This window comes from Chiloscyllium plagiosum, chromosome 4, assembly GCF_004010195.1.
Source record: "Chiloscyllium plagiosum isolate BGI_BamShark_2017 chromosome 4, ASM401019v2, whole genome shotgun sequence".
Lineage (NCBI taxonomy): Eukaryota > Metazoa > Chordata > Chondrichthyes > Orectolobiformes > Hemiscylliidae > Chiloscyllium > Chiloscyllium plagiosum.
This window is the reverse complement of record NC_057713.1, coordinates 131,815,734-131,831,742: the sequence shown is the minus strand read 5'-3', so window position 1 is coordinate 131,831,742 and position 16,009 is coordinate 131,815,734. Positions and strand designations below refer to the sequence as shown.

Below are 16,009 nucleotides of genomic sequence, written 5' to 3'. Positions count from 1 at the left end.
ATAAAGAGTGGAGATGATGGCTGAAGTTAAGCTTGGAGAGGAAGAGAGTGAGGATGAGCAAACCCATTTGACCCATAGGCATGGTGAGAATCTGTTTTCATTGCCTAAATTTGATGAGAAGGATGTAGAAGCCTTTTTCATCTCATTTGAAAAGGTGGCTAAACAAATGCAGTAGCCAGTGACCAGATGGATTTTGATGATCGAAACAAAACTTGTAGGTAGAACTAGTAAGGTATTTGCATCACAATCAGAGGAGGTATCTGGGGTGTATGAGGAGGTGAAGGAAGCCATCTTGAATGCATATGAGCATGTGCCAGCAGCTGACAGACAACATTTCATGAATCTAAGGAGGGACCTGGTCAAACCTACATTGAGTTTTAAAGGATCAAACAGCGTAATTTTGATAGTGGATAAGGGCACTAAAAATAGATCTATAGGAAGAGGTTGAATAGAAGAGGGCTGTTTTCTCTGGAATGTCGTGGGATGAGGGGTGACCTTGTAGAGATTTATAAAATCATGAGGGGCATGGATAGGGTAAATAGACAAGGTCTTTTCCCTGGGGTAGGGATATCCAGAACTAGAGGGTATAGGTTTAGGGTGAGAGGGGAAAGATATAAAAGAGACCTAAGGGGCAACTTTTTCACGCAGAGGGTGGTGTGTTTGTGTGAAATGGGCTGCCAGAGGAAGTGGTGGAGGCTAATATAATTGCAACATTTAAAAGGCATCTGGATGGGTTTATGAATAGGAAGGGTTTGGAGGGATTTGGGTCGGGTGCTGGCAGGTGTGACTAGATTGAGGTTGAGATATCTGGTCGGTGTAGACTGTTTCTGTGCTGTACATCTCTATGACTCTAAGTCACGTTGCCAGTGGGTTATAGAGTGGAGGTATCGCGAGTGGCGTATGAACTACCAGTCATTTAGGGGTAAGAAAAACCCAAGCTAAAATACAAAAACATTTTTCCTGGCCTGAACTGCACAAGGACATAATTGAATTTTGCCAGGCAGTAATAAAACCAATGCCTTTAGTACCTATTCCTGTATTTTAGGAACCTTTTACAAGAACCTTACCTAAAACAAGAAGTGGGAATCAGTATTTGTTAACAATAATGGTTGTGTCCACTAGATTTCCAGAAGCCATTCCATTACACAATTTCATAGCTAAAAGGATTAAAGAGGAGTTACTCAAATATTTCACGAGATACAGACTACCCACAGAGAGACAATAAGATCGGGGGATCAAACTTCACCTCGAAATTATTGAAGGAAGTTGTGGATCGCTGAGGAATAAAGCAATTCAAGTCTATTGATACCATCCAGAGTCACAGGGAGTGCTAGAAAGGTGGCATCAGACATTAAAGACAGTGTTGAGGGATTACAGTCGAGACTATCCAGATGATTGGAATAAAATAATTCCATTTCTACTTTTTGCGATCAGAGAAGCACCAAATGAATTGACCAAATTCAGTCCATTTGAATTAGTTTTTGGGCATGAAGTGAGAGGACCACTAAAGTTGATTAAGGAGAAATTGGTAAGTCAGAATTCAAAGACCACATATTTGGAATATGTGTCAAATTTTAAGGAATGATTAAATAGAGCAGGGCAATTGGCCTGACAGCATTTGCAAATATCACAGCATACAATGAAATAGGAAGCAGACAAGATATCAAAAACTCTCAATTTTGTTAGTGGGGATAAGATGTTAGTGTTACTTCATATGTGAAGCTTTAAAAGCTTTAGTGGACCTTATCAAGTCAAAAGGAAATTGAGTGAGGTGAACTATTTCATAAGGACAGAAAGAAATGCGTGTGTCTCATGTGACTATGCTCAAAAAGTATTTTGACAGGGGGAGGAAAGAAGAAGGAGACTGTTATTTGTTACCACACATAGTGAAGAACCAAGCTCAGAGGATTCTGAATTGGATATTCCTCGAATTAAATTGGACAATGAGGAAGTTGTCAAAAATTGAGTTACCTTCCAGAGGAAAAATCAAAATGACCTGAAAGAGTTATTAGCTGAAAATGTGTTGCTGGAAAAGCACAGCAGGTCAGGCAGCATCCAGGGAACAGGAGAATCGACGTTTCGGGCATAAGCCCTTCTTCAGGACTCCTGAAGAAGGGCTTATGCCCGAAACGTTGATTCTCCTGTTCCCTGGATGCTGCCTGACCTGCTGCGCTTTTCCAGCAACACATTTTCAGCTCTGATCTCCAGCATCTGCAGACCTCACTTTCTCCTGAAAGAGTTATTACTATTGCATGGGGAGATATGTGGAAATAAGCTGGGAAGTACTAACCTAATTATGCATGATGTAGATATAGGAGATGCTGTACCAATTAAGCAACATCCTTTTTGGTTTAACCCTCTAAAGTTGGCACAGGTTCAAAAGGAGATTGAATACATGCTCCAAATGACATAATCGAAGTGAGTTACAGTGACTGGAGCTCACCCATTGTAATGGTGCCAAAATCAGATGGTAGAAAATGATTTGTGATAGTCCACACATATCCAATGCAGTTACCAAGAGTGATGCATATCCAATTCTGCATTTGGAATAGTGTGTTGAAAAGGTGGGATAACTTATAGTTATCCTTTGGACTTGCTCAGAGGATACCTCTGTCAGAGCATGACGACAATTTTGACTTTGGTAGTGCCGACTGGACTGTATCAGTTTAAAGTCATACTATTTGATATGAAATATGCGTCAGCCACATTTCAGACACTAAACAATAAGGTCATTTCTGGATTGCTCCATTGTGTAATTTATATAGATGACCTGGTGATTTTTAGTCACACAGGAAGGTACATATGCAACATTTATCAGAATTGTTTGATCGACTTTGGGAGGCAGGCTTGGTGATAAACCTGGCTAAAAGTGAATTTGCCAAAGCTTCCTGGGCCATGTTATTGGACATGGACAAATGACCTTATGGAATGCAAAATCAAAAGTAATTAGTGAGTTTCCCATACCATCGACAGACAGAGCAGTACTATGATTCCTGGGATTGAGTGGATTTTATCAAAACTTTCTACCAAATTTTAGCAGTGTGGCACTGAATTACTAAAGAAAGGCAAGAAACATTAGTGGACAGTGGACTGTTGGAAGGTATTTGACAGCTTGAAAGCTGTATTAACCACTGCCCAAGTATTAGCCACACGAATTACACAAAGCCATTCAAGGTGGCTATCGATGTGAGTGATGTGTGTGTTGGTGCTGTACTCTTATAAGATGATGAGAAAATAGAAAGATAGATCAGGTATTTCTCCAGGAAATTGAACATTCATCAGCAGAAATATTTGACAGTTGAGAAGGAGACTTTGAGCTTGGTGTTGGCGTTACAGCCATTCACTTTGAAAATTGTGCACGAAAACATGATTGCTGATGCATTGTCGAGACTTAAATGAGCAATGGAGACGTTCAGTGGCAGGAGTAAAACAGACTGAAACAGAGTAGCAGTGCATGTTTGCATGATTATTGTCAAGGTAATGTATATGGCTGTTGACGTTTACTAACAATTTAAGATTATGGTTTTAAAATGAAGCCTTCTTTGGATATTGATGGGTTTTTTTTAAGGGTGGGAGGTGTGATGATGCTGCTGCTTTAACAAGGTTATGTTATCCTTCGGTTTTGTTTTCAAAAGATCTTAAAGACACAAGTTCTGAAATGTCTGGGGTTGATCTATTTGAAGCTTTTAAGTGGCCAGTTCTCCCAGCTGAGCTTTTCTCTGGTTTAGGTTTGGTTTGGTTTTAGAAAGCAGTCCATTGTGAAGCTACTGGACCATTAGAAGCAAGTCCATGCTGATCCTCCCTCTCTCTGACTTCTGTCTTCTAAGACCCTGTGTTGAATTTTTCCTTATTTTTGCAAAGGGGTGTTTAAGGGGATTGTCACAAGTGTTTGGAACAGCATCATTAAATTGGAATAATCTGTTGGGTTTTTCGGATAGGTTAAGTTATTGTTTGTGTTTCACTTGATAATCTTGCAAATAAATTCTGTTTTGTTTAAAACTAAGTGGTTGGACCAGCTGTGTCACTCCTGGAATATTCACGATACACCTGCTTCAAACAGCTAGCAAAGTTAGGATCTGAGCTACTTCCTTATGTTTTGAGGGGGTTCTGGCTTGGTCCATAACAAGTCTCAGCCAGTGTGGGAATTGAACCTACTCTGTTGGCGTCACTCTGCATTGCAAGCCAATTCAGCTAACTGACTGTCAAACTTCTTGTATTGGTTATCAATCTGTTGCATTTCATTTGACATTTAGATGGCAATGTACTTAGAATGAAAGTGTAAGGCATTCACTACCACTGTAAATAATTTACCACTTCCTGATATTTTTAATATCTTGATTAGAAAGTAACATTGTCCATTGCCTCTGCAGTCTTAGTCCTAATCTGAGAAGGAGAAACAGCAGGAATGCAAAGGAGGGTGAGACAATGGGGTTTAGGGAATAGAGCAGGAGTAACAGCAGAGACAGAAAGGAAGAGGAGGAGAGTGGGCTAAAATGGCAGACAGATTAGCAAGGAAAATGTGGCAAAACAAACATCAGTGGATGCCAGCCATGACATGTGGTTTCTTCAGAGCAGTCAAGACCACCTACTAGCCAAGCATATATTCCAACTGAGACCTTAGAATGAAGCAGTACTTATTAAGTTGTGAGATAGTCTTGAACAAGACGTCATAGACATAGGGTGAGAAGAGCTAGGTTCATAACTGTGATGAGGAGAAACTACTTCTCTGAGGATTGTGAATCTGTGGAACTCACTGCCCCAGAGTGCAGTGGACACAGAATCAATCAACATATTCAAGAGAGAAATAGATAGGTTTCTGATGAAATGCAGGATAAAGGACTGTGGGGAGCATGTAGGAAAGTGGAGTTGAGACAAGGATAAGATCAGCCATGATCATGTTAAATAGTGGAATGATCTCGAAGGGCTAAATTGCTTGCTCCCACTCCTAGTTCCTATGTTCCAAGAATGCAGAGACAGTCAGCTTCATTGACAGGGGCATTTTGATGGTTTCCTCAACTGAGACTTAGTCCTTGACATGAGTACCCTTGATCTCATGTCAAAACATTACTTGCAGCCATTTCAGTGCAACCTAGGCCAACATGAGGTTGCAAAATCCATCCAATAGGAGGGAGGCACATTTGGTTGATATACATGACCTCATCTGCCAGGAGATCTGAAATGGTGTAATTATGACCATCTTTAAAAATGAAGATTAACCTGATTTACAGTAATGGGGAAGATCAGTGCAAGAATCCTCTTCAATCACCTTCTTGCAGTGGCTGAAGAGCTTCCCGAGTCAGAGAGTAGCGTGAATAAATACTGTGGTCTTTACAGCAGGACAAGTCCAAGATAAGTGAGAAAGCAGTAACAATCTCGATATATCCTTCCATTGCCTCCGGTATATCTTTGTCGAGATCAGAGTGGTGCTGGAAAAGCGCAGCCGGTCAGGCAGCATCCGAGGAGCAAAAAAAATCGACGTTTCTGGCAAAAGCCCAAAACGTTGATTTTCCTGCTCCTTGAATGCTGCCTGACCGGCTGTGCTTTTCCAGCACCACTCTAATCTAGACTCTGATTTCCAGCATCTGCAGTCCTCACTTTTGCCTCAGGTATATCTTTGACCTAGAGTCAAGATTAGAGTAGTGCTGGAAAAGGACAGCAGGTCCGGCGGCATCCGAGGAGCAGGAAAATTGATGTTTCCTGATGAAGGGCTTTGGCTTGAAATGTCAATTTTTCCTGCTCCTCCGATGCTGCCTGACCTGCTGTGCTTTTCCAGCACTACCCTAATCTTGACTCTAATCTCCAACATCTGCAGTATCCACTTTCGCCTTTATCTTTGACCTACACAACCTGAAGGGATGATAGAGCATTCTCCTTAAATTTGGCTTCTGCAGAAAGTCAACACTGTTCTCCACCGTACGAGCTGTGATTCTTGCCAATGGATACACCCCAGACGCACAAACCTCCTGATTGTGTGAGCTGGGTTCAAGTAAAGCTGAGAAACCCTTCACTCTCTTCCTTGCTGAGCCACTATCTCCATCGCCAAGGAGCCAATAAACATTACGAGTGAGAAACCTTTGATTCCTCCGGACCAGAAACAAGATGGCTTGTTAACAAGCTGCACTCTAGAGATGATGCTTATACTGTGCATCCTCAGAGGCTTAACTCCAAACCATTCTAGGTGCATTCAGAAAGTATTGTGAGAGAATGGCAAATATCTGGAAGACAAAGGTCCTCTACCAGCCTGCTCCCTTTGTGCACTTTTGCTCCCTATCTATCAAGATCCACGGTGAGCCACTGTACAATGTGGATCTGTTATCACATCTCGGAGCCTCCTGTTAGTGAGGGAAGACACCAGCAATGAAACTCAGCATCCCTTCCAGTATGCTAGTGCAGCCTTCAGTCATTTGAGGAAAAGTGTTTGACGGCACCAATCTTTTGGTCTGCAGGGCAGCAATGTCACTTGGTCTCCTCTGTTTTGGATGTATGGACAATGTACATTCTAACAGAAATGTCACCACCGATACCTCTACCTCTGTCTCTACTACATTCTGCAAATTCACTGCAGGATACATGCTCCAATATCAGTGTCCTCTCTCACGACATCAACTCCAGCATCGAGGCATTAGTACCTGTCAATTAGCAGCATTGTATGGGTTACATCATTCACCTACCCAACCCAAGACTCCCCAAACAGACTACCTACTCTGACTTCCATCGAGTGGTTATCAGGGGAATAGATGAAGCGCTTCAAGATGTCTTCAAAACCTCCCTGAGAAAATGTAGCATTTTCATTGACTGGTAAAAATCTCTTGCCCAAGACCACTCAAACAGGCAAAATCTAAGAAAATGCCAATCATTTTGAGCCATTCTGGGTAGAGGCCAAGTGTAAACAATGGAAGTAGTTTGTGAAAACCTGAGCACCCCACCCACTCATTCATCAACGCCACCAACCTCTGCTCCAGTGTTGGAATATTAGTCACCTTAGGATCCAAACATTGCATGTGGACGGAAGTAAGCCTTGATCCTGAGAGACTACCTAAGACTGATCTTAAAACAACCTGCTGATTGTTCTGAATAGATATATTACTAATACTATACCATGAATTCTACTCTGATTCAGAAATTGATCTCTGCAAAATACAAGTGTGCTCCAACTTTCTTAGGTGACTTTTTGTCAGCCAAGGAGTTAGACAAGAAAATGTTCAATAAATTCTAATTTCTCTTTAAATATGGATTTCCCATACTCTTTGTTTAACAAGAAGTAAATTACAAGTTGAAGCAAAAGCAGAAATAGCTGGAAAGACTCAGCATGTCTGGCAGCATCTGTGGAGAGAAAGCAGAGTTAATGTTTCGGGTCTAGTGACACTCCTGAATCTCTCCACAGATGCTGCTGGACCTGCTGAATTTTCCAAGCAAGTTCTGATTCTGATTGTTTCTAATTTCTAGCATCTGTATTTCTTTTGTTTTTTTTTAGCAAACAGAATTAGACTGATAAATGTTCATGTGAAACATTAATGGTACAAAGATGCTGCTGCTTTTTAATGGAAAAGTTAGAAGTGATGTTAAAACTTGATTATATTGTGAATCGATTGCTTGGTTGCTACCTCAATCAGTCTGATTGCTAATTAAGTTTTTGAAGATGATCTGTACAATGGGAGTTCAGGCAGCTTATTTAAAGCTTACAACTCCACCTATTAATGGAAATGGTCACTGAGCCTGCCACAAAACTGACTTGAGCATTAACGCTCCTCCTTGCACCACAGGTCTGGAGAGGAATGTTAAAGGCAGAGTATATTCATTTTGTGCAAGGGAAATTATTATTACAGATTTTGCTATTTGCTGTGGAAGTTCTTAACATTATGGAGGATACTTGAGATTCTTTTTGGTTCAGTTTTCAGAAATAAAACTGAATGTTTTAGAACCTATGATAAATGAATCAAAGAATTGAAGGTTTGATAACTATGAGGATTTGATGCAGCAAAATTGAAATGATCAATGAATTAGCAATTCGAAAATCTAAGTGACAACATCCTTAAGTGTGATTTCCAACACCCCTCCCCCCACCACCACCTCCAGAAAATAGAGATTTCTGTAAACTACAAACATACAATTTTGGAGCTTTCATTTAGTTTTTAAATGTATTCCAGATTGAAGAGAAGCGACGCAAGGCCGAGGAAGAACGTGAAAGATCTAAACTTGAAGAGCAACAAGAAGAGAAACGCCTAGCTGAACAGAGGGCACGAATTGCTAAAGAGCTTGAAGAAGAACAAGAAAAGAAACGGCGTAAAGAAGAAGAGGTATTCTGCTTTCAAATTGGAGATATGATTGGACATTTCTTTGTTTCATAAGCTTCTACTCAAGCAACTATGTCAGTTTTAGCTCACTTTCAGGCATACACGTAAGGAAGGCTATACTTGCATTTGGATTTGGTATAATGCTCATTCACCAGAATGATATTTGGGCTAAAGGAGTTAATTATGAGGAGATGCTATGTGGAGTAGAACTTGTCTTTTATTACTATAAAAGATTCAGGACTCATCTAATTAGGGAGTTTAGGGCAATTAAAGAAGTTGATAGAGAGAAGTGATTTCTGCTGCTGATGTCCCAAGTATGGATGCATAACCTTACAAGTAGAGCTAATTTCTGATGAATTATGTCAGGTAATAGTCTCTCCTCTTAAATAGCTGAAGAGGCAAAGTTATTTGTAACGTTTATAACAAAAAGTAAAATGATTTTTGAATCATTAATGATTATAGAACCAAGATGGGCTGGAGAAGTGAAAATGCGTACCAGCGATAACCAAGTAGGGTGATGGAACTTGCTCAGTGGTCTACTCCAGTCCTTAACCTGACAACTTAATTATAAAACCTAATTTTACTGGTTCTTGTGAATCTAGCAGATTGCTATCAAAGGTGCTGGAACATATGTTGGATGTCTACAGAGTAGGCAAAATCATGGTATCAGTTAGCATGTGGATGTTATTTAACATGGTGGGTGTTATTTTGAGGCTCAAAACTGCAGCAAATCCCCTTTACTTTGGTATTTCATGTGATTAGACCTGATGAAGGCAAATAGAAAATCTCTGACAACATATTAGAAATGCTGTAGTCATGAATTATAAAGCAACTATATTTGCACTTGCTGAAAACAAAAATACAAATTTGATAATCCTTTTTAATACACCACCCCCCCCCCCCCCACGCAAACAACTGATGAAAATGGAAACCGTTTGAAACGGGGTTGGGAGGTTACTTCTGGGATACTGTTACTTAAGTTCCCTGTAAGAGCGGCCCATGTTTGAAAGACACAAAATGGCCAACAATGGTTAAATAGAATGAGGCAGCCTGTCCCACCAAAGTGGCTGACAAGTGATAAATAGAACACACAGCCTGTACTAGACTTTAAGTGGAACAAAATGGTTCCTTTTGAACAGAGTTTCTCCAAGGCCAATGGAGGGGCCTTGCGAGCAACCATCTAAGACGGTTTGATAAGAGGAAGCCTAAACACACACAAGTGATCTGATTCTAAACCAGTCAGATTGACTTCTTAAGCTGTGAAGACAACTGCTTTGTTTTATAGTAAATAGTTGTTTCTTTGAAGTTACTTGCAATATTAAGAAATAGTTTCTAGTTAAAGCTTCTTCAGATAATCATAAAAGTAGTTTTTAACATAAAGGTTAGATACACATATAACCAAAGTATAATACAAGTGTTAGAAAAAAAACACTTAAATATAGATATGAAAGTTAATTAGTCATAAGAAATGCCTTCTCTTATGCCTTGAACAAAATAGATTGTTCACAGCCCATTAATTACAAAGTGTTAACAGCAAAAGTAGCTAAATAACTTCACACTTTATAACTAACTTTACAACAGAAATTATTAATCTTATAGTAGTTATTTAAAACCAACTGTTTTTTATGTATAATTGGATAATTGGAAAATATAAGAGGAATACCTGAATTTGATCGAGATAAAACATTGAATACAATGAATAATAGAATTCAAGCAGTCTTTAGAGATAAGGATGCCTGGGACAGATCTAAAGGAGTATAACCAATATCTTTAGAATGCGAATTGATAGGATGCCTAGCAAGATCCCAAAGCCTGGAGATTATAATTTTTGTGAGACCATGGGAACCTGGGGCTGTCCATGGGAATTGAAGTGAGTGTGGTGCTGGAAAAATGCAGCCGGTCAGGCAGCATCTGAGGAGCAGAAGAGTCTCATTTCGAGCATAAGCTCTTTTTCAGGAATTTCCAGCACCACACGTTTTGACTCTGATCTCCAGCATCTGCAGTCCTCACTTTCTCGAGGATGTCCATCATTGATTAGGTATTTCACATGATTGGGTATATGGAATAAGAAGGGAGGACATAGTGACTACATTGTATTTGACTATTGTAACACAAAATATATAAAAATGCTGTATTTTACAATAAAAATCAGAGGATGTCATTGATCTCTCAATCTGATCCAAAGATTATGGGGAAAACTTACTTTCATACATTGAGGCCAGATTATGGGAAGATCCTTTGGCCCTCTCACTGCATCAACCGGTGTTTGCTTGATTAAAATTCTTCCACTTGCCTGAATCTGTCTGCCTCCTCTTTGTCCCCTGTCAGGGGTATGCTTCTACACCTCCCAAAAATTATTTTTCATGAAAATCCAGCATCTCGTCATAGATTTGAACATCTTTTTGTCAGGTCACAGACTATATGATACAAGAAGCAAATTAGACCATTTGACTCATCAGGTCTACTCTGCCATTTGATCATGGCTGTTATGTTCCCCAAACCTTTTTTATTCATTTACGGGGGATGACAGCATTGCTGGCTATTAATTTCCCACCCCTAATGGCCCAAAGGCACCCCTAACGATCTAATTTGACTCCTGACCAACAGACAGGCACAGGCAGCAAAATCAGAGATAAAAAGCTGGAAATGTAAATTACGTTTGTATACTTTGTGTAGGAAGTGAAATATACACTGAGTCATATGAATATGGTTAGGTTAAACATTTAAAAGCAAAACACAATATCAATACATGTTTAAAAATCTGCACGTGAATTGACTTCTGAGGAAAGAGACCTTATATTTGTTAGATTTGTTTTTCAGGGTTGGAGAGTTGCTCAATACTTATGAAATATTATGCATTTTTAAAAATTCAGTTATTACTGACTGAGCTGGGCAGCATCTGAGGCCGTTCTTAAGATAGAACATAGAACAATATAGTGCAGAACAGGCCCTTCGGCCCTCGATGTTGCGCCGACCTGTGAACTATTCTCAGCTCGTCTACCTACACTATCACTTCATCATCCATGTGCTTGTCCAAGGATTGTTTGAATCTCCCTAATGTGGCTGAGTTAACTACATTGGCAGGTAGGGCATTCCATGCCCTTACCACTCCTGAGTAAACAACCTGCCTCTAACATCTGTCTTAAATCTATCACCCCTCAATCTGTAGTTATGCCACCTCGTACAAGCTAACACCATCAGCCTAGGAAAAAGACTTTCACTGTCTACCCTATCTAACCTAGTATGTCTCTATCAAATCCCCTCTTAGCCTTCTTCTCTCCAGTGAGAACAGACCCAAGTGTGTCTGCTCTTCATCATAAGACCTTCCCTCCAGACCAGGTGATATCCTGGTAAATCTCCTCTGCACTTTTCTCAATGCTTCCACATCCTTCCCAAAATATGGTGACCATAAATGTACGCACCATTCCAAGTGTGGGGCTGCACTAGCGTTTTGTATAGTTGCAGCATGATATTGTAGGTCTGGAACTCAATCCCTCTACCAATGAAACCTAACACACCGTATGCCTTTTTAACAGCACTATCAACCTGGGTGGCAACTTTCAGGGATCTATGTATGAAGACTCCAAGATCCCTCTGCACATCCACACTACCAAGAATCTTTCCATTGACCCAGTACTCTGCCTTCCTGTTATTCTTCCCAAAGTGCACCACCTCACATTTAGCTGCATTGAACTCCATTTGCCATCTCTCGGCCCAATTCTGCAGTTTATCCAAGTTTCTCAGGTCTTTGGGAGTAATTATAAGAGACTATTATTCTGGGTGTAGTTATATCCCTGGGGTGGGAGAGTCCAGAACTAGAGCCCATAGGTTTAGGGTGAGAGGGGAAAGATATAAAAGAAACCTAAGGGGCAACTTTTTCACGCAGAGGGTGGTGCGTGTATGGAATGAGCTGCCAGAGGAAGTGGTGAAGGCTAGTACAATTGCAACATTTTTTTAGATTAGATTAGATTAGATTACTTAGTGTGGAAACAGGCCTTTCGGCCCAACAAGTCTTAAAAGGCATCTGGATGGGTATATGAATAGGAAGGGTTTGGAGGGATATGGGCCAGGTTCTGGCAGGTGGGACAAGATTGGGTTGCGATATCTGGTCGACATGGATGAATTGGACCGAAGGGTCTTTTCCGTGCTGTACATCTCTATGACTCTATGACTATGTCAGTAATTCCCATGTAGATTCCATTAGAAAAGTGTACAAGTGTTGTGTCTGTGAAGGACCAAGATATCACACTCGTCAGCATCTTCTGATTTCTGCATTTTGCTGTGCATATACTACCATCAGAAAATGTTAGTTTTACGCAGTAATAATAGCAAGTACAGAAAGCCTTGCTGTTATTAGTTGCTTTGGAATGACTAGCAGTTAAGGTGGTTGAAATAGACTAGGTAAGCATGAAGTGCACTCTTACTTCATAAAATCATTGAAGAATGGCATAATCGTAGTAGCCAAAAGTTATTAACTAATGAATCAGTTTTGTCATCTTGGACATGTTGCTGAAACAAAAGCTACTTATGAAGTTTAATGAAGTTATTCTCAAAGTCAGTGGGACCTGCTTATGAGAAAAATGTAAAATTTGAGAGCTGAAAAATAATTGGTGTAAGAAACCTATGCAACAGTATACAAGCAACTTTTAAATGTAAGTTTAAATTTAATATTTTCCATGCATCTCCAGCAAAGAATTAAAAATGAAGAAATTGCACGGTTGGCTGAAGAACGTCGTAAAATAGCAGAAAAAAAACGAAAGGAGGAAGAAGATAAACAGGAGATGATGTTTCAACATCTACTCAAGAGTGAACAATCTTCAAGGATAGATGAGAAGGTACACTAAATCACCCTGCCTTAGATTTTTAAAAATGTCTTCCAAGGGCATGTTGAAAGTGACCTCTGCCTTTTAATGGGAGAAAATTGGTAGTATATGTTTGTTTACAAACATTTATTCATAATTTCCAACCTTCATGTCAATATCATGGTAGCTTTAGCATTGAAAAACTGGGAGAGTGATTTTATATAGAACAGGCCCATTTTCAAGAGCCTTCTATCGAGGCCATATTGCATTGATCCAAAATATCTTTCCATACTGCATCTAAGAAATATAATTCCAGTATTGTTTCTCAACTAGTAGGGGAATATGTTTGGGCAAGTCATAACAATCTTGAAGATAATTTTAATTGTATTTCCTGAGATTTCTAACATCGAGCCATACACGTTGTCTAAAACAAAATAATGAAGAAAATATATTTGCAGTCCTTTTTCAGATATAGCAAGTTCAATTCTTGAACTTCACGTAGGTTTTTGCACAATTCCCTACCATGTCAGTGATTTTCTTCCAAGTGTTGACGAAATATGGCAAATCTTTGTAGAAGGAAATGGTCCAAATCATAGAAGCAATGGACCTAGAGGTCATAAATGCAGAGTATACGTCCTCGTGTTTATATCCACGTTCTCATGCATGCTCATTGAAGTTTGTGCAAGATCTATGATAATTCACCTGGTTAGCATGCAAATAATTCACCACAACTAGGTGTCAAAGGAATATGTGAACACGTTGTCCAACTAACTAAATTCCATTACAAATTCATCTCCACTGTTTTGTAGTTTGTAATATACATCAATGTTTATGCCATTTCCTATTTCTTAATTCTACCCAGATGGTTTCCCCACCAATTATATTACCAGAATATTAGATCTCCTTTTCACTGGCAAACAAGTATGAAGCTCCGAATGAGCTCTTAATACACTGTCACAGTAAAGATCATCACATTATTTTAGCTCATATTTTTGAAATTTGGGCTGCTTCTCAGGCTTAACATGGACTCCTAAAATTGCAAATATTATTCAGGGAAGTGCAAATTTACATAAGGTCAAATAAGAGGTGTCCTTTATCCATGCCTAATGCAGGCATTTGGCTGGAACTTCTTGCTGCAACAATGTTTGCCCTGAGCTGCCTGGTAAAATGTTCCATCTAAACTGAGTGTGCTTGTTGGGAAGTTACTGCAAAGGCACTTCAGTAGAGCAGCCGAGCGGAGAGCAACTTGGAAAGGTAAGTGATATAAAAACTTATCATGTGGACTTGGGGCCTTCACTTTGGGAGAGCAGCCGAGCGGAGAGCAACTTGGGAGGGTGGGTGATTCTGTTTCTGAATCTGAGTCGAAAACTGAAAGGTGATATCATAGAAGGGCTGTGATTTGATTGGCTAATAAGGGGTCTGCTAAATTTGAATCTGTACTAAATTGAATTTTGTTAATTTGGTTGCAACTTGCATAAGCAGAGATACAAAAACGGTTCAAAATTTTTAAAAAATTCAATCTAATTAAATAAAATAAGGATGGAGAGTCAGGTGATGTGCTGTTGCTACATGAGGTGGGAGCTCATTATGGACCCCATTGTGGTTCCCAGTGACCATGTCTGTAGTAAATGTTGGTTGCTGGAAGAACTTTGGCTCAGAGTCTGAGCTTCAAAGATTGCGACAATCAAGAAGAGGGAGAGTTACCTGGATGCTGTGTTTCATGAGACAATCACACCCACTAACTAACTCTAATTTGGCCAGTGGTCAGGAACAGCAGGAGGTGGCTGTGAGTGAAGCAGGTGGAGGGATCCAGGAGGTAGAGTTGCATGAGCCTCAGCCCTTATCCTTGTTCAAGAGTATTGCTCCCTCTGTGGAAGCGAATGGGGACTGGAGGGAGGATGAACGAATTGACCACAGCATTGTGGTGCAGGGAACCATTCAAATGGGGGGAGAGAAGAGAAATATTAATATAGTTAGTAATTGGGTTAGTATAGTTTGATGAAGATGATCCTTTAACAAGATTATGCTGTCCTTGGCTTTTTTTTTCAGAGAAGTCATAAACGAAACAGACTCCAAAAAGTCTGGAGGTGAAGGGTTTTAAGGCCAGTTTGATAATAGCTGACACATACTGCTTCACACAGAAGGCTTTCAAGTTTAAAAAAAAACACTTGTACAATGAAAGGGAAGTGACCAGTTATCTCAGCTCAGTTTTACTCTAGTTGGGTTTTTTTTTAAAAGTAGTGTTGGGGAAAAGCAGGTACTGGAACCAAAGAAGCAGGTCCAAGCTGATACTCTTTCTCCGACTTCTATCCTGTAAGAACCTGGGTTTGGTTTTACCTTTTGTGCGAAGGGGTGTTTATGGAGATTGTTGCAAGTATTTGGAACAGCATCATTAAGTTGGGATGATCTGTTGGGTCTTTGGATAGGTTAAGTTATTCAGTGTTCTGTTTTCTGTTGTTAGTGTTTCATTCAGTAATCTTGTAAAGAAAATCTGTTTTGTTTGAAACTAAGTGGTTTGATGAGCTGATTCTCTCCTGGAATACCACTTTGCACCTGCTTAAAACAACTAACAAAGTTAGGGCTACCTTCTTGAAATGTTTTGAAGTGTTTGGTCTAGTCCATAACAATAATTAGAGGCACAGACACTGTTCTTTGCGACCAGAGTCGAGAGTCCTGAAGGTTGTGTTACCTGCCTGATGCTTGTGTTTAGGATATCTCATCTGGGTTGCAGAGGAACTTGGAGTGGGAGGGGAAAGATACAGTGGTCGGGGTCCATTTCAGTACCATGAATTACTTCTTGAGCCGCAAGCTAATTGGCACATGGTCAGTAAGACTATGAAGGTAAATGTGTGGCTTTAAGATTGTTTTGGGAGAAATAGATTTGAATTCATGGGACATTGGCACCAGTACTGG

The 16,009-nt window shown here is 39.9% G+C and overlaps 1 protein-coding gene across 4 annotated transcripts in view; it reads left to right on the top strand.

The window, feature by feature from the left end:
* LOC122549428 (centrosome and spindle pole-associated protein 1) overlaps positions 1-16,009 on the top strand; it is a 156,659-nt gene that overhangs the window by 110,163 nt on the left and 30,487 nt on the right. For all 4 annotated transcript variants that reach the window (XM_043689244.1, XM_043689245.1, XM_043689243.1 and 1 more), the window contains 2 exons: positions 8,148-8,297; positions 12,983-13,129. In XM_043689244.1, the coding sequence (XP_043545179.1) occupies positions 8,148-8,297; positions 12,983-13,129 (297 nt within the window). The remainder of the gene's footprint in view (positions 1-8,147; positions 8,298-12,982; positions 13,130-16,009) is intronic.